This window comes from Agelaius tricolor, unplaced genomic scaffold, assembly GCF_023055355.1.
Source record: "Agelaius tricolor isolate 1412-34295 unplaced genomic scaffold, bAgeTri1.0.p SCAF_43, whole genome shotgun sequence".
Lineage (NCBI taxonomy): Eukaryota > Metazoa > Chordata > Aves > Passeriformes > Icteridae > Agelaius > Agelaius tricolor.
In genome coordinates, this window is record NW_027269303.1 from 2,442,819 (window position 1) to 2,468,239 (window position 25,421).

The 25,421-nt window shown below is 51.1% G+C and overlaps 1 protein-coding gene across 1 annotated transcript in view; it reads right to left on the reverse strand.

Moving 5' to 3' along the window:
- LOC139604076 (uncharacterized) overlaps nt 1-25,421 on the reverse strand; it is a 1,261,625-nt gene that overhangs the window by 926,788 nt on the left and 309,416 nt on the right. Inside the window, 1 exon segment of the mRNA XM_071455063.1 lies at nt 12,487-12,913. Coding sequence (XP_071311164.1) covers nt 12,487-12,913 — 427 coding nt within the window.

Below are 25,421 nucleotides of genomic sequence, written 5' to 3' on the forward strand. Positions count from 1 at the left end.
TTAGTATCAAAATGGCCCCTTGCTTCCCCAGGCCCTGCAGTGTCACAATCATCAGAGAATCAACCAGGCTGGAAAAGACCTTGGAGAGCATCAAGTCCAACCTGGCACCCAACACCACCTTGTCACCCAGACCATGGCGCTGAGTGCCACATCCAGTCTTTCCTTAAACAGCACCACAGCTGGTGACTCACCCACCTTCCTGGGCAGCCCATTCCAATGCCCAATCACCCTTTGTGTGGAGAATATTTTCTAATGTCCAGCCTAAACCTTACCTGGTGCAGCTGAAGGCTGTGTCCTCTTGTCCTGTCACTGTTCCCTGGGAGAAGAGCCTGACCCCCACCTGGCTGCACCCTCCTGTCAGGGAGTTGTAGAGAGTGATGAGGTCTCCCCTGAGCCTCCTCTTCTCCAGGATAAACAACCCCAGCTCCCTCAGCTGCTACTCACAGGACTTGTGCTTCAGACCCCTGACCAGCCTTGTTGCCCTTCTCTGCACACGCTCCAGCGCCTCCATGTTGTTCCTAAATTGGGGGGCCCAAAACTGGAAACAGCACATGAGGTGCTGCAGAACCAATGCCAAGCACAGAGGAAGAATCACAGCCCTGCCCCTGCTGGCCACACCATTCCTGATCCATAGGAGTGCCCGGGGCTGGATGAGGGAAATGGTGGAGAGGGAGTGGGGACAAAGTCTGATTGATTATCAGCCAGGAGGGGTCTTGATTATCATATCTCTTCACACTGGATTAGAAGGTGCTGGGGGTCAATATCAATTGGACATTGATTATACCAAACCATAAACAAGAAAAAAAAACTTAACATGACAAAACACTTCTTTCTGCATTGTTTTCAATACAGTGTATTCACTTAGAATACACTTCTGAAATCTGTCTAATTATTCACAGAATAAATAAATACGTAGAATATTCCCTGTGGCTTTTGTTGTTCTGGAGTTTTTGCACAAATGTTTATGAGCTTTCCTCACTGAATTCCTGAACTGAAGAATTCAAGAAAGAAGAGGCATCTGGTGTAGTAAAACTCATCAGCAACCTCCAAGTGGCTGAGGATCCATCCCCACCAGAGCAGCAATGAACAGAAATGGGCACAGCTTTGTGGCTGCCCCAGCTCTGGGACGGGCCCTGGGCCTGGAGCAGGAGCAGCTCTTGAGGGCCCCAAGGCCGGGGCTCTTGTGCTGCCCTGGGCAGATGGGATGGCAGCAGGGGCTGCAGAGCTCTCAGCACCTCAGGCCGAGGGGAACAGGGCAGCCAGGGAGCCTCCTCTGGCCTTGGCCAAGCACCTTCCCCCATGGCTGGGGCTGAGTCCTGTGGCAGCTGCAGCTGCTGCTGTGCCCTTGGCAGGGGCTGAGGCCGTGGGGCCAGTGCCCAGAGCAGCCTGGCCTGAGCTGAGCTGTGGGGCCAGAGCCGGCTGGGCTGGGCTGGGCTCAGAGAGGCCCTTGGTGCTGCCCAGAGCTCAGGGCAGCTGGCAGAGCTTGCAGGGAGCTGGGCTGGGCTCCGAGAGCCCGGCCCAGAAACCATCAGTGTCCATCTCAGCCTGGCTGAGCGTGCAGGGGCAGGACTCAGGCCAGGCCTTGTGGGGCAGGGCCAGTGCCTGTGCAAGGCATTGCAAACAGGCAAGTGGCCCAGAGAGGAGGCTGCTCTGTGCCCTTGGTGGCATGGACAGAGCAGGGAGGGGCCCAGGACATTTGTCAGCGCCAGCCTCTGTGCCCATGCGTTGGCAGCCCTGGCTGCTGAGCCCAGCTTTGGCCTGGGCTGAGTTTGGCTGTGGCCCAGCTCTATCCTCCTGCAGGGCTCAGGGCCTGTTCCCGGCCATGGCCAGCCCTGGCTGCCTCTCTGCTCGCCCAGAGGCCGGCAGAGCCCGGGGCAGGGCTGTCTGTGCAGCCCCACAGGTGCCACGGGCTCTGCAGGAGCTGGCAGAGGCTGCCCAGCAGGGAGGCCATGGGGCACAGAGCCCCAAGGCTGCCATGGGCACCACGGCACAGGGGCCGTTCCCAGCCGCAATGCTCCTGGCCTGGGCTGGGCCTGCACAGGGGCTGGGCCACCATGGCTGGGCCAGCACAGGGCCACAAAGGGGCCACGCAGCCGCTGCCGGGGCTGACAGCAAGGCCAGGCACACACAAGCAATTGCTGAGCATGGCCTGCGCTGGCCAGGCCTGACTGTGCCAAAGGCAGAGCTCAGCTGCCCTTGGGGGCTGCAGCAACACTCCAGAGCCTAAAGAGCCTCCATGGCTGGGCTGGAGACCAAGGCTGCAGCAGGGAAATGCAGGGCTGCTGCGGGATGGGGAGGCCATTGAATTCCAGCACACACCTCAGGTCTCTGATGATCCCGGCACCATGCTGGGCCCTGTTTCAGACTGGAGCAGAGCAGATGTTGATGGGGCAGGAGCCCTGCGGGGCTGTCAGGGACCTGCAGCTTGCAAGGTGCTCTGCTCTCCCTCAGGTGCTCTGGGAGAGATCCAATCCCAGCTGGGCACCTCAGGGCACAAGTGGCACTGCCTGTTCATGGGCACACAGCTGATGTCTTCCTGGAATGGGGCACAGGTTTTAATACCTGTTAGTTTTATAATATACAAGCAAATGTTTATTTTCTGGGTCACTTGAGTACTTTTAAGAAATGGCAAACTTTTCCCATCAGGAACAGGAATTTCCTGTATCTACTGGATTCTTCTACTGATGGCAGGAGATGAAATACTCATCTTCCCCTCTACCTTTGCCACTGACGTTCACTCTAATATTTAATGACCCCACCTCCTTCATGTGTTTCTTGCTCTCCTGTTTAAATGTCCATGTCTAAGAACATCTCTTCATTTAGAGCAACTGGATCTATGTCCTTTCCATCACTCCCAGATTTTCTCATCCAGATGCTCTGTGGTCATTCAAGTTCCTCTGAAATGACTGGTTTCATGCTTTGAGCTTCAGCTAGTGGACAGTCTTTCTGAAGTTCAAATATATACCACATTAGTGGTATATATTTGAACTTCAGATATTACATATACAAGTCCACATTACATATAAACATCCTAATTGTGTTTATATGTATCACTAAATTACCTTTGCCTAGGTCTCTGTCTAAAACTGTCCCCGTAAGAAATCCCTTGGGGATGGTGGACATGTCAGATGCTGCTGGGACATCCCGGAGAGCTGAGGGAAGAGCTGTGATGGTTATTAAACTGTTCAAATGTTCAACTTGTGTTTGTTGGCAAGAAACATTTCTGTGCCTCTGAGTGTCACCAGTCCCTGAGCCCAAAGGACACAAACCTGATGAGTTGTGGTCCTACTGCAGGGGCTGCACTTGGACCTTGGCTCTGCACAGGAGAGCTCTTCATCCCCTTTCTCTCTTTTCCTCCCTCTGGGCATGGAAGGGGCTCCTGATTTCAGTGTGTGACTCGTGTGTGCAAAGAGCAAATCTGGGCAGAATCGGGGCAGGGAGGGTTTGGGGGGGACCTTGGGATCTGTGCTGGGCACAGAAGGTGTTTTCCATTGCTCTGAGACTGTCTGCTGTGCAAAGTGGATTTAATGTCCAGCAGAGGAATGACTTTTGCATTTGATGGAGCTGTGCCTTCCCTTGGATTTGTTGGCTGACAAGAAATGAACATCCCTCTGTGTCTCGGGCAGCTCCTTCTCCAAGGAAAGCAGGTGGGAGTTGGAGCCAAGGAGCTGAAAGCTGCAGGTGCAGCCTGGGCTGGAGGGAGCTCAGATTTGCACAAGGCTGCTCTGAGTGCCAGGGCTTGGATGGGGGAAATGGTGGGCTGGGGGTAGGGACAGAGTCTGATTGATTGTCAGCCATGGAGGGTCTTGATTTTCATATCAATTCAAACTGCTTGAGGAGGTACTTGGATTCAGTGTCAATTGGAGACTGCACATATCAATGAATTCATAGAAGAATAAGTTAAGCAGGACTTAAAAATGTTTTCTCATTGTCTTTTTAAAAAGAACATATTCAGTTTGAATACACTACTGAAATCTGTCTAATTAACCACAAAAGAGTAAAAATTAAAATCAAATGATTCCCAGAGGCTTGGCTTGTAAGGTGTTCTGAATGTTCATGAGCCCTGGGACACTGAATTCCTGCACTGAAGAGCTGAAGGCTGAACAAGCCTCTGGAGCAGTGAAATTCAGCAGCAGCCTCCAAGTTGCTGAGGATGTCAGCAGCCCCCAGTGAGGCCATCCCTGCCCAGAGACCGTGGGGGAATGGGCAGACAAGGAGAGCGTCCCTGGGGCTGGGGCAGCACAACTCAGAGGCACCAGCGGCTCCAGCTGGGCAATGGAGTGTGGAATGTGGCTGGGAAAGCCCTGCCTGGGCTGGGCCAAGCAGGACACACAAGCCCTGACTCCCATCCCCCAAACAACTTTCTCAAGGAGACATTTAAAAGGAATTACAATTGTTTGTGTACACTGAGTTGGACACACTGGAGAAATATCAGCAAGAGATTCTCAGGAGCTCTAAACAACAAAACAGGAACTTTACTGGCAACTTTAGAATATCAGAGAAACTTTGGCAAATGTTTAATACAACATTCAATTAACAAGAAACACTTCTAATAACATTAGAAGTTCAATTCAATTTCCCAAAGAAAGCTCATTCAATTTCCCAAACTCTAAGCCTGTTCCATTTTAGGTTACTCAAATTTTGCAAGAAGAGGGAATAAGGAAAAGACAAATAAGATTTAGAGAAGCACACACACGCCTTGCAACCCCTGGATACCAGGACATTTCAGATGGAAATTCCAAGAGGAGGTAGGGACAAGATGTGTGCTTGCCTTGTGGTCAGCCTTCAATACCCCTTGGTCTTGCTGGGCCCTTCCCCCAGGTGGGGCTTGGGCTCATTTGGTCCCTCAGGAGCTGGGCTGGGGCTGCAGAGGTGGCTGTGGAGCATTGCCTGTGCTGTGCCAGGGACTGGCAGCCACTGCTGGGCTGGGATAGAGGCTCTGGGGGGATTGGGGTTCCAGGGCAGGGCAAGGCTGGGCTTCCAGGGCAGGGCAGGGCTGCACCTGCCCCTTCCTCCCCCCACACATGAAATGTTTCAAGCCAACAATCTCCTCCAGTCTGGCACAATATGTTGTGAATGTTGGAGGTAGAACCCAAATGTTGGAATGTTGGAGGTAGAACCGAAATTTGGCCATGGGCACCTGGACTAGAAGGGCAGTTCTTTTCCGGAGGAAGGAAAGCACAGAGCTCCAGTGTTTGGAAGGCAGGTGAGAGCCTCACTAGGCCAAGGCCAGCCAGACTTGTGAGAATGGCAGATTTTGTCTAAAAGCAGACTTTGGATTTAAGGAATTTTGGAGGTGGAATCCCAATCTCGGCCATAGGTTCCTGGAGAAGCAGGACAGTTCTTTTTCATAGGAAAGAGAGCATGGAGCCTTCCCCAGTGTTTAGGGGACAGATGAGAGGTGACCCTTGTGAAACCATTGCCAGCCAGACTTGTCCTGGCAATATTCCTATGTGAACAATCTCTGGATATAAGGAAATTTGAAGGTGAAATCCCAGTTCAGGCCGTGGCGGCCTGGAGGGGAAGGAGAGTTCTTTTCCATTGGGAAGGAAAGCACGGAGCCCCAGTGTTTCAGCAGCAAATGAGAAGAGACCTTTCCCATGCCAAGGTCAGCTGGACCAGTCAGGTGGTCCCTGGGAGGCCAAGCCAGCCAGAGCTGTTCCATGTTCTTTTGGTTTTATGGCCCCCATAGTGTCACAAGGGCTCCTTGGACCCATGGGGCCCCGCAGTGTCATGATGGTGCTTTGATTCCATGGGGTCCAGCAGTCTCACAATAGACCCTTCTTTTGATTGGGTTGCACAGTGTCACAGTGGCCCCAAGATTTCATAAAGCCCTGCAGTGTCACAATGGTCCCAATGATGCCATGAGGCCTTGCAGTGTCACAATGGTCTCCGTGGTTCCCCAGGCCCCACAATGACACGTGACTCGTCTGTTCCATGAGCCCTGCACTGTCACAATGGACCTTTGGACCCTGGGGGTTTGCAGTGTCACAATGGTCTCCTTTGGCTCCACAGTGACACAATGGACCATTGATAACTGGAGGCCCTTCTGTGTAGCCCTGGAGCTTTGGATCCATGCAGCCCTGCAGTGTCACAATGAACCCTTGGTTCAATGGGGTTCCACAATGTAACAATGGTCCCAAGTTTCCATGCAGCCTTGCAGTGTCACAATGGTCTCCTTTGGCTCCCAGTGTCACAGTGGATCCCTGATGACACGAGGTTCCACAATGTCAAAATGTCACAATGTTGGCTACATGCAGCCCTGCAGTGTCACAAAGGCCTCTTGGTTTCATGAGGCCCTACAGTATCACAATGGTCCTCTTGGTTGTGTGGGGACCCCCAGGGTCACAATGGTCTCACTGGTTCCATGGGGCCTCACAGTGTCACAATGCTCCCTTGGTTCCATGGGCCCTGTGCTGCTGCATTCCCCCCTCCCCTTCTCAGGCCGCCCTGCCAGCTGAGAAATGCTCCTTGGGACTCGGCCTTGGCCAACAGCCCCTGGGCTCAGCTCCTCTGCAGCTCATCACAAACACTGTCTGCTCCAGGCACTGCTGCTGCCCAACCAGCTCCTGCTTTCTGGAGGAGCAGCCCTGGGAACTGGTTTTGTTCCCTCAGTGGCACAACATCCCTGTTCTCACCCTGCCAAAGAAAGCTGTTGGTGCCCAGTGCGGCCAGGATGAACCATTGCTGGGACTGAAGCCCCTCTCTTGGGGCCCTGCAAACAGTGCTCCAATAGGAACCCTTGGAGCTCTCCTGGGCCAGCGACTCCCTCTGAGTGGGGCCTCTCCCAGTCGGGAAGTCTCCCGTTTGCTGCACTCGGGGATCCCCAACAACGACGGAGCCTGGGCCGATCCCCCCACTCTTCCAGGCTCAACCCTTCACCCGCTGGGGAGATGCCAAAGGATCCACGGGGAGCATTTCCTGCCCTCAGGGGAATTTCTCCCAGGTGCCTTGCACTGACTCTTTGTGTCTGTGTGGACACAGGAGTGCCTGTGCTGGGGAAATGTGGCAGAAATGCTGCTCTCTGAGGGGTTTGGGAGCCTTGGATAGCTGAGTCAGTCAGGCCTGCAAGTGAGGTTAAGTCCTGAGGTCTAAGTGAAGTTAAATGCTGTTAAGAGTTGTTCTTTTGCTAAGTTGCTTAATATAAGTTATAAGCAGAGTTAAATACTGTTAAGTGTTATTCCTCTGTTAAATTGCAAAGTCATACATTAAAAGTTAGGTTAGATACTGTTGAGTGCTGTTTTCCAGCTAATTATGAATTTGAAGGTATCAATTAAGGTTATGTTAAGTCCTATAAAGTTTGAGCTCTGTTAAGCTTTTGGGCCATATTTATTTTACCCTCACTGCCCTTGTGTCTCATACACACACACAGGGACAGCTCTGGGTTCATTTCTGGTTTGATTGCCTGGATTTTGTTTGGTTTTGTTGTTGCTTTGTTTCCTTGGTGTGCCTGAAGTGTCCAGTCAGGAGCAGAGTGACTCTTGCCAAGGAACTTTGTGCTGCTGTCCCTTAATATTAAATCTGGTTTTTGCTGATCCCTTGCTGGGGATTTTTTCAGCGCTCTCAAGGCCTCGTTGGTACCAGGGTGAAGGAGCCCTGGCCCAGGCTCTGGCCCTGGGGGACACGGGGACGCTGCCGGGGGGTCCCTGTCCCCCTGTGCCACCCCCAGGGCCCCGGCCCCCCGTCCCCGTGTCAGGCTCTGGGGTCAATCTCGTGGAACATCCTCTGGAGGAGGCTGCGGCGCCGGGGGCGTGGGGACCCGGGGGGACAGGGGACCCCGCTGTGCACGAGCAGGGTTGGACTGCTCTGGGGGGAATTGTGAGGGGGGCCGGGGCAGAGTGACCTCCCCAGTGACATCGCACAGCCCCTGTGATGTCACACAGCCATCTCTGTGATATCACAAAGACTCCTGTGATGTCATATTGCCTCCTATGATTTCACATAGTCCCCTGTGATGTTACACAGCTGCTCTGTGATGTCACAGAAGACTCTGATGTCAAAGAGTCACACTGCGATGTCATAGTCTGTTCTGTGATGTCACAGGCTGCTCTATGATTTTACGCAGCCACCCGGTGATGTAACAACCCCCTCCCTCATGTCACAGAGCCACCCTCTATGATGGCAAGATCTGCTCTCTGGCCTCACACTATGATGTCACAGACAGCTGTGTGATGTCACAATCCCCTCAGTGATGTCACAAAGCCCTCTATGTGATGTCATACTGACACTCTGTGATGTCACAGCACACACTTTGACCTCACAGCCAGCTCTATGATGTCATACAGCCATGCCATGATCTCACAGACTGCTCTGTGATGTCACACAGTTTCCCCTCTATGATGCCATAGCTGCTCAGTGACCTCACACAACAAACTCTGTGATGTCATAGCCCAATCTGTGACCTCACACAGCCCACTCTGGGCTGTCACACAGCCCCTTGCTGACATCACAGCTGCTCTGTGCCTCCATGACACAGCCCCAGAGGAGCTGCTGGGACACAGCCCCCTCTGGGACATGCCACAGCCCCTGCCAGTGCTGAGCCCCTGGGAGCTCTGTCTGTGCCCTGCCGGTGTCCCTGAGGGGCCCTGGCAGTGCCCCAGCCCTGCTGGGCTGTGCACAGGAGCTGCTCCTGGCCAGAGCTGTCTCTCTGCAGCTCTGCTGCCCTTGCCAGGAGCTGCCTCTGGGCCAGGAGCCCGGCCCAGCTCAGCAGCACAGACACAGCACAAGGACTTGAATGACCCTCTGGGGCTTTGGTGCTCTTTGCATCAGACTCAGTCCCTCACAGTGTGCTCAAAAAACTTCTCAGGCCCTCAAAAAGAGAGTGTGAAATTGAAATTTACCATACTTTAAATAGATCCATCTGAGGGACAGGAGTGAGAAAGTGTCCCCAGGTTCCAGGTAGAGCAGAACACTGGTGGCAGTGATGACAGCTGGGGACAAGCAAGGCAAAGGTGTCTCTGGTGCTGAGCAAACCTGCGCCTCTGTCCCTGCAGGCTGTGGGCATCCCCCGGCTGCCCCACCTGGCTGGCCCCTTCCTTTGCTGACAGCTCTGCCTCCTGCCTGCCTCTGCCTGCCCACACAAAGCCTTGGGCTGCTCCAGGCTCCTGCTGGGGGACGTGCTGCACCACAGCCCTGCCCTGGCAGGGAAATTCCTTTCTCCTGGTGTCCACTCTGGGCCTCCCCAGCTGCCCTTGGTGCTATTGTTTTCTTCTCATGCTTATATCCTCTAGGAAGAAAGCTCCAGCCTCTCTGAAACCACCCCTCCATCCCTCCCAGGCTATTCCTGTTCTGTCCTCAGTCTCCACACCACTGACCCCAGAGCCTGCAGACTTTCCCTGCTGGTTTTGTGATGAGGCCTCCAAAGCCCATCTTGGGAGATTTTTGGGTCCTCTCCAAGGTCTGTGAAAATGGAAAAATAGTGATCACAGTTATTTTCTCCCAAATCTTGCCATGACAGAACAAGGGTCAATATCTCTAAACTGAATGAGGGTGGATTTACATTTGTTAGAAGAGGAAATATTTTACAGTTATTGCAGTGGCACAAAGCTGCAAGAGTTATTCCAGAGAAGTGGATTCCCCATCCCAGGAATTGTCCAAGAGCAGGAGCTTTGTGCAACCTGACCCAGTGAAACCCCCTGCCCTCCCCAAGGACAGAATTCCTGTAGTGTGGGTTCTCTGATGTGCTGGGTGCCCTCACAACGCTTCTGGCCAGAATGTCTGCTGAGGGCAGCCAGGCTGCTGCAGGGGCAGTGACCTCACAGCCATCACCATGGCAGCCCTGTCCCCTGGGCCTAGCTCTCCCCTTTCCTCTGGCCCCTGCCTTGGCTCTGCTGGCATGAAGAGTTTTGTCATTGATATCTTGTCCCCAAGGTGCTGAGGCAAATGGCTTCCCAGTCAGGTTCCTGGAGCAGAAGTGGCTTTTCAGAGGCCAGCCAGGAATGAGCCCTGAGGCAGCAGCTCTGCAGTGGTGGCCACCAGGCCGGGCTGCCAAGGGAGGCTTCTGGCCATGGCCTGCAAGCAGCTGCTGCTGCCAAGGTGCCTTTGGTGCCTCAGGCTGTCCCTGGCACAGTTCCCAGCACGGCACTCTGCCCTTGTGCCCGAGGCCTTCCCTGTGCTGGGGCTGGCCTGGGGCTTTTCCTGCAGCGGGACCTGCCCTGCTGATGGCACAGGAAAGGCAGTTCCTGCTGGAGCAGGAGGCTCTGCCTGCAATGGCCTCCAACAACTCCAGCAACACCATGTTTGCAAAACCCCCAGTGGGAAATGAAGAGGGGTGGGGGTCACGGTGCTTTTGGGGTGAATAATGCAGAAACCAGCCTGACTCCTCCATCCCAAAGTTCAACATCCTCAGAGGGAGCTGAAGCTGTGACAGTTCTGGAAAATCCCCAGAGAAAGGAACAACCAAGTGACACCAGTGAGAGCTTCTGCAGAGCTGCTGAGCTGGCCCAGCCTGGGCACATCTGACTGACAGAGCAGCACCTCAGACTAGAAAAGCCCCATCCCAAATTTTAAAGGCAGCATTCCCTGACATTTCCCTTCCTGGGGGGTGTGGAGATTCCTCCCTGCAGTCGGGACACCCCTCAAGGTCACTGCTCCGGGCTGAGCCAAAGGTCATTGGTCTGTGGGAGTGACATCAATCTCTCCTTAAAAACAGCTTCTTTTCCTTTAATAAAATTGCTTTGAAATCCCTTCTGAGTGCTTTCTAGAAATTAATATAATATAATATAATATGGTACAGTTCCTCTACCTTGGACTAAATATTTCTGATTAAGATAAGATAATTTTGTCTAATTGTTACCATAAGAGATAATAGAAATTTTTTATAAATATATATGCTTTGTCATCCTTAATCCTGTGGGACAAATGCTAAAGGTTAAATTTCACCTTGATAATTCTTTACCCATGAACTCTGTAAAAGTCTGAGGCTGGGATTGGAGCCAGCTGCTCCTCTCACAGAAGGAGATTACAAAGCCTGGAGGTCCTTGGAGGTATTTTTCTGTGGATATGAGAGTCTGGTCAGAGACACAGAAAGCAAGAGAGTTTTCCCATTAATTAGATTGGGAACCATTAGGAAGCTGGAGAGAAAGAATTGTAAATTATCGACAGGTGGTGTCTGTAATAGGTTGTTTTTTCCATAAAGTTGTTTACTGAAGGGGGTTGTCTTAATCAGCAAATCATGTGAAATGTTTTGATTAAATGACCAATGAGGTCCACCTGTAGAAAACCAAGGTCAAAAGGAAGAGGATTGAAAAAATGGGTGGCTTTTAGCCCTTAGCCTTCTGATCTGAGTCTGTGTCATCTCTGACTCACCGGAGACATTTGAGGATCTATGGGGACTATTGGGAATCCTTTCTGCATCTTGTGACCCAACAGGAGCTTCTCTAATAAACTTTACCTGAAGTTCCCACTGTGGCCATGACAGGAACCCCTGTGAGTGTCTGGGCCATCCCGGCTCTTTGGCAGCCTGGGGACTCCTGGGATGTCACCGTGGAGCCCCCGTGAGTGCCTGTGACAAATGGGTGCCTTTGCAGCCCAAGGTGCCCTGGGATGTCACCATGGAATGGCTGTGACTGCCTCTGACCACAGGGCTCTTTACCATCCCCAGAAACCCCTGGGAGGTCTCCATGGAGCCCCTGTCTCTGCCTGTGACATTCCAGCTCTGGAACAGCCTGGAAACTCTTGGAAAGTCCCCATGAAACCCCTCTGAGGGCCTGTGACAAATCTGATCCTTAGCAGGCAACCATCCCAGACTCCTGTTGCTATGGTCAGTTTCCATGGCAACCATCACCAGCCCCCTGTTGCTATGGTCAGTTTCCATGGAAACCATCACCACCCCCCTGTTGCTATGCTCAGTCCCTTGGCAGCTCCATGGAGACCCCATGCCGGGGTGGTTGCCATGAACACCAGGGCTGGCACCAGCTGGGATGCTCGCTTTCCACGGGCCGGGCTTCAGGAATGGGATTCCCCAATTTCCTGCTCCTGCTAAAACCGCGCTGCCCTCACTGCCCTCCCGCCTCCCATGGAAAGCACAAAAGGCAAAGATCCTGGGCTGGGATAAGAACAATTTATTGGGAACAGCAACGAGATAAGGAAAAAATGGAACAGAAACAATATTGATAAGAGAAGGGATAAACAAAACTTTGACAAGGAAAACTAAACACAACTGACTGTCTCTTCCCAGCCACAATTTCCCCTGCCTGGAAAGGACACCCTTCTCCTCAGGGACAGAGAGAGAGAGTCCCTTTCCTGTCCCTGGCAATGGCCTGAGGTGGGAGTGAATGTAATGAAAGGGCCATGGCCAGACCATCATGTTCTTCAATCCCACATCATGTCACGGGCAGGAAAAGGGACAGGTGTCTTCCCAGTATGGATCATGGGCAACACGGATCCCCAGGACTCTTCCCAGCATGGGTCCTCTAAAGGGGGATGAAGCTGGAGTGGTGCATGAAGCTGTTCCTGCAGCTGGGGCATTTGCAGGCCTTTCCTTACTGGTTACTCTGTTGGTGTTTGGTCAAGTGAGAGCAGCTGGTGAAGCTCTTCCCACACTGGGGACACTCGTAGGGCCTCTCCCCAGTGTGGATGCGCTGGTGCCTGATGAGGTGGGACTTCTGCTTGAAGCCCTTCCCACAGTCAGGGCAGTTCAAGGGCCTCTCATCGGTGTGAATTCGCTGCTGGCAGAGGAGATCGGAGCTGCTGTGAAACCTCTTCTGACACTCAGGACACTCGTAGGGCCTCTCCCCAGTGTGGATGCGTTGGTGGATGACGAGGGCAGAGCTGCAGCTGAAGCCCTTCCCACACTCCCCACACTCATAGGGCCATTCCCCAGTGTGGATCATCTGGTGGCTGATCAGGGTGCTGCTCTGCCTGAAGCTCTTCCCACAGTCCAAGCACTTGTGGGGCTTCTCCCCATTGTGAAGCTGCCCACAGACCACCAGCTCTGAGCTCTGTCCACCTTGCTGGCTCAGGGTGGGTCTTTCCTCCTCAGAGCACACTGGGCTGGGTTTGGAGCCGCTCCTCCTGTGTGATCTCTGGGGCTTTTCCTCCACGTTCGAATTCTGCACCATGGAGCCACTCAAAATGGCCTCTTCCATGAGGTTCTGCCACAGGGATTTGTCCTCCCTGGTCTCCATCCTCAGCTTCTTGTCTGAGGAAGGACAAGGAGAGGATGGGATTTGCCTCCGTGCCAGAGGGAAGGGGAAGGAGATCCCCCCAGTTCATCCCCAGCAGGACGGGGTTGGCAGCAGGGTTGTCCTGCAGCCGGGGGCTGTGCTGGGCTGGGAGATGGAGCAGGAGAGAGGGGGAAAGGGGCACTGACTTCCTCCTCACCTGCCTGGCTGTCCCAGGGCATTGTGTCAGTTTGAAAAGACAGGTGTCTGCTAAGGAAGGCAGGAGACTCCCTTGAAATGGAAAATGTTAATCCCTTCACTTGGAATTATAATTTTCAAAACAAGGGGCTGTCAAGCGAAGTCTATGGGAATAGGAATAACAGTTCTTCAGAAGGAAAATTAAAAATACAAATGCAGTAGTACTAAAAACTACTTACAGAGTAAGAATACGACCTGACACCCTGTGGGTCAGAGTGTTGGTAGCACTCCTGTTAAATGGTGGCTGCAGTGCTCCTGCAGGGACAGGTGTGGTTCTGTTGGAGCAGTGATCCTGTAGAAGGGTGGAGTTTTCCTCTGAAGGTGCAGTTGTGGCGTCGATTGGCCTGGTCTTCCTCTGGGATCCAGTGGAGCTGAAAGCTGCTCTTCTGGCAATCTTGTGGGAGAAGGCTGACTCTGTTGTTCACATTCTCAGATTATATCCCGGTAGGAATGCTTGGCTCCTCCCTCTGGGCAGAGCTTCTCACAATGGGATGATGGAATTTTTATCAGTGACACTCAATGGCCCATTAACAGAAGATATCTCCCTGGAGGGAGGATTCATGTGGAAGAGATAAAGTAAACTGCTCAATTAACAGATGATAATTGCCCCAACTTTACCAGAGGGTAATTGAATACACACCCAGCTAAACCTGAGACACTGTTCCAGCCTTGGAAAGCAGGATTTGGTACCAGGATTCTTTAGGGAATGCAACCCTGATTGAAGGCAGAGATAGAATCTCCAGAGCCTGCAGCCAGAAATGGACAGTTGTGTGATACTCATTTCAACATCTTCTCTTTCGGAATTATTTACTAATGATTATTTGCTTTGCCTACCTAATATTTTTGTAATTTTTTGCAAATTTGCATTATCTAAATTACACTGTTCCTTAAGTTAAGTTGGTGTCTGTGTCTTTGGTGCGGGCCCTGCCCACTGGCGAAACAGGGCCCAATCCTGCCTAAGTGTTACCTGGGGAGACAAAACCCTCACTGCAAATGTGCCCCCTTCCTCCTTGTTCCCCACACTTCATGCACTGATCATGATGTCCTATGGTCTGGGGTATCCCTGGGGTCAGCTGGGATCTCCTGTCCTGGCTGTGTCCCCTCCCAAGCTCCCCCACACCCTCAGCCCCTCCCCAGCGTGGCCGAATGAGGGGCAGGACAGGCCTTGGCTCAGTGCGAGCTCAGCAAGAACAAAACCATCTCTGCGTGCTCAGCCCTGTGCTCAGCCCCCGGGCCTGGCATTTCCTCCACTGCCACCCCGGACCCCCTTTCCCACCCCTCTGCCCCACGGCCGCCGCAGCACCGGCTGACAATAGAAGCAATTCTGGGGCAATTCCAAGTTTCCTTGGTTCCTGCACAGCTCCAGCTCAGCTGCTGGCAGGTTACAATTAAAGAAAAGTGCAAATTCGGCCCAATACAGATATTATTAAAAGGAAGTGGAAGCTCTGTGTAGCTGTCACAAAGGTGACAGGGATGAAGAGAATAATGATTCTCACATTTGGCAAAAAACCCAAGCCTAGGAATTCAGTAGTTATTTGGGAATTTAGCTACTTGAGCTGGGCTTCTTGTGGGACTTTTAGCAGCCTTGTGTTCCTCACCATGTGGTGAATGAACCTTGTCAGTCTTGCTGCTATCATTTGCTTCATTTCCTCCAGTGATTTTAACAAACTTTTCAAGTAGGGACAACAAAGTATTTTCTTTACACTCCAGTCCCACAACAGCCATTTTCCTCATCAGTTCTCCCATAGGTTGCTCAGACGAAGCTGCATCCAAGTTTCCAAGAGTTCCTCCAGAGGGACCCACAACCTCCTCAGAGGAAGGAACCATGCTGTTGTCAAAGGCAACTGGGGTCAAAGAACAGTGCCCTGAACTCACTGTGCCAAAATAATTTTGCAATCTGGTTAAGAAAATATTAGAGAGATGCCATTTGCCCTGGAGAAGGGCACGTGTGACATTGTCCCCTGTGTGTGTGGCTTTCCCAGGGTGGGGGTTTTACACCTGAGCCAGTTTGGGTAAGGGGGGTGGTGTTCACCCCCTGAGCAGGGATTCCCCCACTGTTTCAGGTTGCAGTGTAAGATGGAACCAAATGCATGTTTTCAATGCCCATCTTCATCAACTGCTAGAAACAGGTGGGGCAGTGTTCTTGATCTCTTCCATGACTCAGCCCTGATAACGCCCTCCAGGGGAGATATCTTCTGGGAATGGGCCATTGAGTGTCACTGCAGGACTGATCAAATTCCATCCTCCCATTGTGGGATGCTCCGGCCAGGGGGAGGATCCAAGCATTCCTGCCTGGATAAAGCCTCTTATTTGGCCTTATCATCAAGCAGAGCACTAGGGCTCAGGAGCTCAGTCCCTGGGTAGGGACCGGGTGCCCGAAGCTAGCTCGCTCATGCCAATGCCGCGGGACTGCCATCTAGCAAGCATGGTGATTATCAGCTCTATAGTGATTGCAAGCTCTCAGGATTTCAGCTCTGCTTGCTAGGTAGTGGTGCCCTGGGCTGGAGGCTGCAGCAGACGGAGAGAGAGGAGAAGGAGAAGGCGCAGGCTGTTCCACGGAGATGGCTTTATTTGGGGAGGTCCGTGAAGGGTCTCTGCTCTTCTTCTTTCTCCCCTAATGGGGTACAGTATGCTTCTTTTATAGGGTTGGAAAGGATCCAAGCTTGACCAATGGGTAAGGGGTTAACATGACATTGCCTTATAGGGTTACAGGGGTAGGTTAGGGGGTGGAGGACAGAAAAACAGGAATTTTCTTTTGCTATTTCAGCATTCCTATTGTTCATATCCTCCATGGTGCTTTTCCTAAATCTATGGGGTTTACTACAACTCCACTTTCTGTTTTTACAAAAAAGGCGTTCGTTATAGCTCTTTTGAAACAGTGAACAAGGCACGAGAACATAGCTAACACAATAACAACTACAAGGAGAATCAACAACATTCCCTTAACCAAGGATGCAGCCCATCCTGTTAATCCCCATTGCCCGAAAAGTTCATTGACCCAGTCTGGGATTCTTTCTACTTTCAAGTCCTTCACGAGATCTTTCAGTTTCTGGATGTTCGCATGGATGGATTCCGAGCGTGAAGAGAGGTTGAAGCAGCACATCCCTTCAAAGTCTTCACAACCGTGTCCATGGGCAAGCAGCAGGAAGTCGATTGCTGCTCGATTTTGGAGAGAAGCCTGTCTTGTGGTTTCTTCTTCCTTTAAGAGATCACTCAAGGCTGCAGATGTAGCATTAGCTTGTTTACTGAGCCAGCACCCAAGGTGATTGATTTCACCGAGGGCTTTAGCTGCAGCTACCCAGGGTAAAAACAGGGAGACAGCAATCTTTTTTGGTTTGTTCCAATCGAATAATTTAGGATCGCAATTTTCATCAAATTCAGTGTAGGACCTTTTTTGTCATTTTGATTCGCTTTCTTTTTTCCAATTATGTAACAGGGTGATGTTTGGGGTAAGGGTAGAAAGTTTTCCAAGGGTACAGGGACCTCCCTGGAGTCGGGAGGGGATCCCAGCCCATACTCTGTCACCACAGATGAGAAACATTCCCTTGGGTAATACTTTGGGATGGAGAGAGGACACAGAAATCACACGAGCCGTGTAATTGCACCAATCGTGAGAGTTATAGGCTTTGTTAATTGGTGATATCTCTTTTCGATATGTGTTTTTGTTCTGGTCAATTTCTGGCCAATTGTTTTTTGGACGTCTAAAGTAAAATTTTACGCAGTATGTGGCCTTGGAGGACCCCAACAGATCTAATTCTTGGGGTTCCTCTCGAGCATCTGGCAGAATTTTTGTCCACTCGTCCCAAGTATCAGCCACATTGGGTCTCTTACCTGTGGTGCTGAGGATCTCTGAGTTATAGACAGGCCAGTCATCTGCTACAAAGGGAATTCCTACTAGACATGTGGAAAGTGGGTTATCAATGCTTCCCATGGACAAGCACATGTTGTCCTGTTTTAATGTTTTTGCTAAGGTTACCCAAACATTATGGCTGGGCTGTGGGCTAATCCAGCCGAAGGCACACGGTATGGTGAAGAACATCCAGGCAGCAGTGAGGACAGCAGCAACGGAGATATTTTTCATCTTTGGGCAGGAATAGGGCTTCTGATAGGGAATATAAGCAGAATTTGTTATCTTTATGATGAGAGGGTTTTCTGCCTTGTTCTTTTCTTGTTCCCCTCCTCCCCCCCTTTTTCTTTTAATTTCTAAGCTACACTATGGGAGGAGGAGTGGGTAGAGGGTTAAGGGGTTTTAAAAGTTAGGGAGAGGGAATAACAGTGGTTTTTTTGTTTTGTTTTTTTTTTTCTTTTTTCTTTCTTTAAATACAAAAAAAAAAAACCAGTGTAACAACATATAGTTCAGAGAACACTTTTGTGTTAAGGCTATCTATGGTCTGATGCAGCAGACTGTTGCTTAGCTTTTCAGTTTTGTCTGCTGTCTTGTAATGAGGTGGTCTGTTCTTGTGTTTGTGGGTATTCGGCGACGTCTTCGTCTCCAGGCAGAGCTGGTTTGGTTTTGAGGTGGTCTTGTGTTTGCCTCAGGAGCGTTCTTGTCCCCGTTTACAGGAGTAGTGTTCTCAGTGCCTAGGTATGGCTTTATGTTTTTTCCTGGGTACCACCTTGGACCAGATGGTAGTAGCACGCACGCATATCCTCTACCCCAGGTAATCAACTGGTGAGGCCCAGAAATTTGGCGTGTTTCAGGGTCCTTCACGAGCACAGGTGGTTTCTCAGTGAGCTTTGCTTGAGTGGTATTTGCAAAGTGGCGAAGTATTGGTGGGTCAGGCTCTGATGCTGTACAGTTCAGGAAGTTGATGACGTAGAGAGCCTTGCAAAGTCTTTCCACTGGAGATGTGATTCTCGTGTCTCTGTTCTGTTGATCGAGGACTCTTTTGAGGGTTTGATGTGTCCTTTCCATGATGGATTGTCCTGTGGGGTTTACAGGTATGCCGGTCTTGTGTGCTATTCCCCATTCATTGAAGAACTCCTTTAACTTGCGGGAAGTGTAGGCTGGTCCATTATCTGTTTTAATCTCTTTTGGTACACCCAGGGTGGCAAAAGCGAGGAGAAAGTGTTTTATTGTGTGCATGGTATTTTCTCCTGCATGTGATGATGCAAATACTGCTCCTGAAAATGTGTCGACCGATACATGCACGTATTTTGACCTTCCAAAAGGTGCGAAGTGAGTTACATCTGTCTGCCACAGCTGGCAGCTATTCAGACCTCGGGGATTGACTCCCATCCCCATGGATGGTATCTGATAGTTCTGACAGTTCGGACATGTAGCCACGATAGCCTTTGCCTGATCCTTTGAGAGCTTAAACATTCTCATAAGGGCAGGTATATTTTGATGAAAAAACGCATGTGACAACTTTGCCTGGGCAAAGATGTTAGGAACATTAGCAGTTTCTGCTGCCATTGCTAATGCATCCGCTTTCCTGTTGCCTTCTGCAACAAAACCTGGGAGGTCCATATGTGACCTCACATGCATTATATGGTAAGGTTGCTTTCTGTGGGAGATTAGGTATATTAATTTAGAGAGCAGTTGGTACAACTTTGGATTAGAGACCTCTTTGAGAAGAGCATGTTCTGCTCTCATCGCTATCCCAGCGACATACGCTGAATCTGTAACCAGATTGAAAGGCTCGTTTTTAAACTTTTCAAAGGCTCTGACAACAGCTGCTAATTCTGCGATCTGTGGAGATCCCTCCACTATTTGTATGTCAGAGTGCCAATCTTGTGTCTGGGGGTCTCTCCATGTAACCACCGACTTGTGGGAAGACCCTGAGCCATCTGTAAAGAGGGTTAGAGCCTTGAGAGGTTTTCTACTTTGGATTTGTTTTGGAATCAAATGGAAGGTTACATCAGGGTTAAAAAGTTTGTGTTTTGGGATCCTAACTGAAATTTGGCCCGTGTAGCTATCCAGGGCAAACTGGAGGCTTTCATTGGTCTGGATCAAATCCTCAAAGTCTGTGAGAGTTATTGGTAAGTATATGCATTCGAACTCACAACCTGAAAGAGAGCGAAGGCGAGTCCTTGCCTTTTTTATTAAATGTGCTATGACCTCCTGGTAGGTGGTAAGTGTCCTCGTGGGCTGGCTATTTGTAAAGACCCATTCCAGTATCAACAAAGGGTCTCAAAGCTGTGAGTCCCATTGGAATATCAGTCCATGGAATCGAGGTGCTTTTCCCAGGATGATGAACTGGAAAGGCAGACTGGGCTCGAAGCGATGGGCTTTGTGTGAAGACAGGGCTTCCTGGACTTTAGTGATGGCACCTCTGGCTTCTTCTGTGAGAGTGCAGGGAGAGTCCAGGTCCTTAGGTCCGCGAAGAAGGTTGAACAAGGGAGCAAGGTCCTCTGTTGTAATTCCTAGCAGTGGACGTACCCAGTTGATGGATCCGCAAAGGCTGTGTAAGTCCCTGAGGGTTTTTGGGTCGTCATTTATGGTGAGCTGCTGAGGTACGATGGTTCTTTCCCGGATCTGGACTCCAAGGTAAGTCCATGGCTTGGTGTACTGGATTTTGTCCTCACGAATCTCCATTCCTGCCTTTTCTATGGTTTCAATAGTCTTTTTAACTGTATTGTCCAAGTAAGCTTTGTCTGAAGCACACACCAGGATGTCATCCATATAGTGGTGGATGATAGCATCGGGGAATGATTTCCGAATGGGAGACAGGATGTGAGCCACGTACCACTGGCAAATAGTTGGGCTGTTTTTTAGTCCTTGAGGAAGATAACGCCAATGATATCTTTTGAGCGGGGCCTCCTTGTTAAGAGAGGGAATGGAAAAGGCAAACCGTGGAGCATCCTCAGGGTGCAGAGGAATGCTGAAGAAACAGTCCTTAATGTCTATGATAGCAAGTGTCCAGTCTCTAGGCAGCATCGATGGGGAGGGTAGGCCAGGCTGGAGGGGGCCCATGTCCTCGATGACCACGTTGATTCTGCGAAGGTCGTGGAGGAGCCTCCACCTGTTTGTCCCAGGCTTTGGTAGAACGAAGACTGGAGAGTTCCAAGGGCTATTGGACTCTACTATGTGGCCTTTTGCGAGCTGTTCTTCCACGAGGGTGTTTAGGGCGTGCAGTTTGGCTTTATTGAGGGGCCACTGTTCAATCCAGAGTGGCTTGTGACTTTTCCAGGTGAGACGAGGTGTTTCTGGCAGCGCGCTTACCTCAGTGGCCCCGATTAGAAATCCTGAGTGGGAATACGGAGGGAAGCTCCCCACTGGGATAGAACATCTCTGCCCCAAAGGGTGATGGGCGCCCTTACCACGAATGGACGAATGGTTGCCAGCTTGCCTTCAGGCCCTTCCACAAGGATGTTGTTTTTGCTTCTCATGGACACTGTGGCTCCACCAATCCCTGAAATCATGCCTGCAACAGGTTGTAGATCCCAGTGTGCTGGCCATTCTGAGCGGGCGATGATGGTCACATCAGCACCAGTGTCCAGCATCCCTGGCAGGTGGGTCTTCTCGCCTTTGCAGGTGAGGCCACACTCGATGGTAGGCTTGGATGGTCCCACAACTTGTGCCCACATAGCTGTAGGGTTGAGAGGAATCTGTTCCCTGTGATCCTTTGGGAGTAAAAAGGCTTGTGCTATTGGAGTTCCCTTTGAAAGAAAAAATGGTGAGTCTATGCAGTATACCTGGACGAGAATCTCTTGTCCTGGCTGCACTGTCAGCACTTTTGGAACAACGAAGATCTCCTTTGGGCTATTAAGAGAGTCACCTATAATTAAAATATGCGAAGGACCACCTTTTGGCCCATATTTGCCTGTGGGAACATGGTGAACATTCTCATTATTAAAGTCAATGGACAAAGCAGTTACCAGTTGATGGCGGGTTCCCATCTGGGTTGCCCCGTGGGTTGGATCCTCTTCTTGTGGTCCGGAACCTCCTGGGTTGGTGCGTGGTTGGGTCTGGGTGGCCTTTGATTTGTTGTCAGCGCCCGGGGCTCGACCGGGCGGCGCAAGAAGTTTCCCGAATGCTGCTGGTAGCGCTGCTGAGTCTGGGGTTTTGGTAATTGTTGCGGTGGTATCGGGGGTGTGATCTCTCTGGGCAGTCCTTTATATAATGTCCAAGATCTCCACAGTGATAGCATTTAGCTTGGTCTTTAGAAGCTATTACTGCATATGCACCAGAAACTCCTTCAGCAATACCTTTAGCAACTGCTTGGGCCACTGTATTTTCAGTGGACATGTGGCGTGTACAGCATTCTAGCATTTGCTCTATGGTGGGGTCTGTATCCATGGGTAGAGACCTCAAAATGGCTTTGCATTTTTCATTAGAGTTACACAAGGCAAGTTTACATAAGAGTTCCTTCTTTGCCTCTGTGCTCTCTATCTGTTTCTCCAGAGCATCTCTAAGTCTGTCCACAAATTTGATAAAACTTTCATCTGTCCCTTGTTTAATAGTAGAAAAATGCATTGTTGGCATTGACTCATCATGCACGAGAAGTAAAGAGGTTTTTGCTGCGAGAGCAATGTCCTGCAGTGCCTCTTTATTCAAGGTTTCCAATTGGTCTGCTGGTTTCTGTAAGTCACCTTCACCAGCTAGTTGGGCTACCGTAAAATTCGTCTTAGTAGCATCCGCAGAATATGAATCTGATAATGTTTTTAAATGTCTTTTCCAATGCCTGTGCCATAACAAATATTCTGCTGGGGACAGGAGGCAGTGTGAAATATTTTTTACATCGTGGGGAAGTAAGACATGTGCTGAGAACATGGCTTCTAAGAAATTTCTAAAAATATGTGAGCTTCGCCCATGTTCTTTGGCTATATTTCTTAATTGCACTAGTTCCTTGTTCGAGTTAGCTTTCCACGTCTTTATAGCGGACTCGCCACCATTCCGTCCTTGCTTATATTCTACTGGGAAAGCATTAATTTTCTGTGCCAGCTCCCAGTCTCCAGCCTTTGTCGCTTCTACTTTAATAAGAGCCCATGGATCCGTGTGGATCGTATCAGAATCAGATTCACTGCAAGAGCTCTGGTCCTCTGAGGAGGACTGAGGGGGGGTTGCTATCCGTGACTTATGCTTTTTTCGTTTAGAAGCGTTTTTCAAAGGTTTCAATGGCTGGGAGGGGAGACATGGCATGACCTGGGTAGGGGGAGGCACCAATGGAGCTGGGATCGCAGCACAGCACGCACAGGACCGGGTGGGGGGGGGTAGCACCGTGGGGGGTGTCTGGGATTCCATTGGGGTGGCATTGAGGGTGGGTGGGGGGTTGGGGGCATGCGTGGTGGGGGCAGGAGGGCTGGGCGGGGTGAGGGTGCGGGCATGGGGGGAGTGAGGGTGGGCCGGCAGTGGTACCGGTCTGAGGTGCCGCGGTTACGGGGTGGTGTGGTGGGACTGTGCTTGTGTGAGGTGTCCCTGCTGTGGCAGGCAGGGAGCAGGGGGAGGGGGCGGGGATGGACACGGGCTCGGGAGCGGCGGGGGTGAGGCTCGGGGAGCCGTCGGGAGGGGCCGGGCCGGTCGGAGCCGGGGCGGGGGGAGCGGGGGCGGGGGGCGCGGCGGCGGGAGGGACGGTGGGGGACACCAGCGCGGGGGTGGGGGGGCCGCAGCGGAGGGGGGCAGAGCCGACGCAGGGGTGGAGGGGGCGGCAGAGGCAGGAAAAGGGACCCCCGGGACCGGAAGCAAGGAGGAAGCCGAGCCAGGGGTAGGGGGGATGTATGGACCTATAGATAAGATAGGATTCGCGGAGTTGGGCAGCGCAGGTCCCGCAGGGGTGGAGTATGTGGGGGGGGGGGGAACTAGGGTGGGCAGCGTAACCTCTGCTTTAGGAGTAACGGAGGCGAGGGGGACTTTAGGAACGAAGGGGTGGTGCAAGTGACATTCCTCTGAGTCCTTATCGATCTCTTTAGTATTTGAAGAGGAAGTGTCTGTTAAGCCCTGCAAGATTTTTTCTCTGTTAAATATTTCAACGGTTTTAGTTATTATATGGAATAAAGGCAAATAGTTAGTTACAGAGAAATCCTGGTTTGTTTGGGAGATATATATTGTGTTCCCGATCATATCCCAAAACGAATTTTCAATGACTGCTTTCTTATCAGTATCAGGGTATTGCGAAATAATCCAAGTTACAAATTTTTTAAGGTTAGTTTTTGAGAGCTTGCCTTTAGAAAAGGAGAAGTTGTTAGCAGATAAGATTTCTAAAATAGTTGAATATATCTCTCTCTCGGTTTTACTTAGTTTTAATGTACTAAAAATTGTACCCATGTTAATGGTTAGCCCTTCCAGCAGAAAAAAACGTGAAAAAAAGAAAAAAAACCGAAACCAAAAAGTTTTAGAGCCCCGAAGTTATGCGCGCAATATTAGTTAATACTTACAATTCCTGGGGTCCGAGATCTGTGGAAGGGGTCTGCTGTCGTCAGTTCTTCTCGGAACTTTCTGTCGTTCAGATGTAAGTTTTGAGTGTCGAACTGACCCTCCTGGGGAAAGGATTTTCTAAAACGAAGAGTCCCTTCACAGAAGGAGCAGCTTCCCGAACAGGCAATCACAGAAAACCCCAAGGGGGCTTCGTTGCTCAACCGACGGATATCGCCTCTGGGGGAGTCCGTTGTCCGAAGTCGTTGGGACGCCACTTTAATAAAGCCTCTTATTTGGCCTTATCATCAAGCAGAGCACTAGGGCTCAGGAGCTCAGTCCCTGGGTAGGGACCGGGTGCCCGAAGCTAGCTCGCTCATGCCAAGGCCGCAGGGCTACCATCTAGCAAGCATGGTGATTATCAGCTCTATAGTGATTGCAAGCTCTCAGGATTTCAGCTCTGCTTGCTAGGTAGTGGTGCCCTGGGCTGGAGGCTGCAGCAGACGGAGAGAGAGGAGAAGGAGAAGGCGCAGGCTGTTCCACGGAGATGGCTTTATTTGGGGAGGTCCGTGAAGGGTCTCTGCTCTTCTTCTTTCTCCCCTAATGGGGTACAGTATGCTTCTTTTATAGGGTTGGAAAGGATCCAAGCTTGACCAATGGGTAAGGGGTTAACATGACATTGCCTTATAGGGTTACAGAGGTAGGTTAGGGGGTGGAGGACAGAAAAACAGGAATTTTCTTTTGCTGTTTCAGCATTCCTATTGTTCATATCCTCCATGGTGCTTTTCCTAAATCTATGGGGTTTACTACACCTACCTGCATATAAGCTGAGCCTTGCAACACCAGGAGCAGCTTGCCTACTGGATTCCCAGAGGACAAGAGCTCCAGAACCACCCCTGGACCTTCAGAGGAAGACCAGACCCTTCTACAGGATCACTGCTTGGAGAGAATCACGTTCATCACTCCAACAGGACTGCAGCCACCATTTAATGGGACTGCTGCCACCACCCTGACCAGCAACAGGGTGTCAGGTTATATCCTGACTCTGTCAGTTTAAGACAGTGTTTCTGTATCATTGCCTTGAACTTAATTTTTTTATTAAATTCTAATTCTGGCTTAGACTCTCCCTCAGGTTTCCTTTAAATCCTGTAAAAAGACAATGTGTGCACCCTTTGTTTGGTTCCCAAAACAGGATTTCTCATTCCCAAACCTTGACTCAAAAGAGGAGGAGGCTGCAAGAAACAGGAAGGAGCCCTGGGAGCCCCAGGCAGGTGAGGAGGAAGTCAGTGCCCCTTTCCCCCTCTCTCCTGCTCCATCTCCCAGCCCAGCACAGCCCCCGGCTGCAGGACAACCCTGCTGCCAACCCCGTCCTGCCGGGGATGCACTGGGGGGATCTCCTTCCCCTTCCCTCTGGCATGGAGGCCAATCCCATCCTCCCCCAGACAAGGAGCTCAGGATGGAGACCAGGGAGGACAAATCCCCACAGCAGAACATCATGGAAGAGGCCATTTTGAGTGGCTCCACGGTGCAGAATTCCAACATAGAGGAAAAGCCCCAGAGATCCCACAGGAGGAGGGGCTCAAAACCCAGCCCAGGGTGCTCTGAGGAGGAAAGACCCACCCTGAGCCTGGAAGGTGGACAGAGCTTCAGCCAGAGCTCAGAGGTGGTGGTCCATGGGCAGTTTCACAATGGGGAGAAGCCCCACAAGTGCTTGGACTGTGGGAAGAGCTTCAGGCAGAGCAGCACCCTGATCAGCCACCAGATGA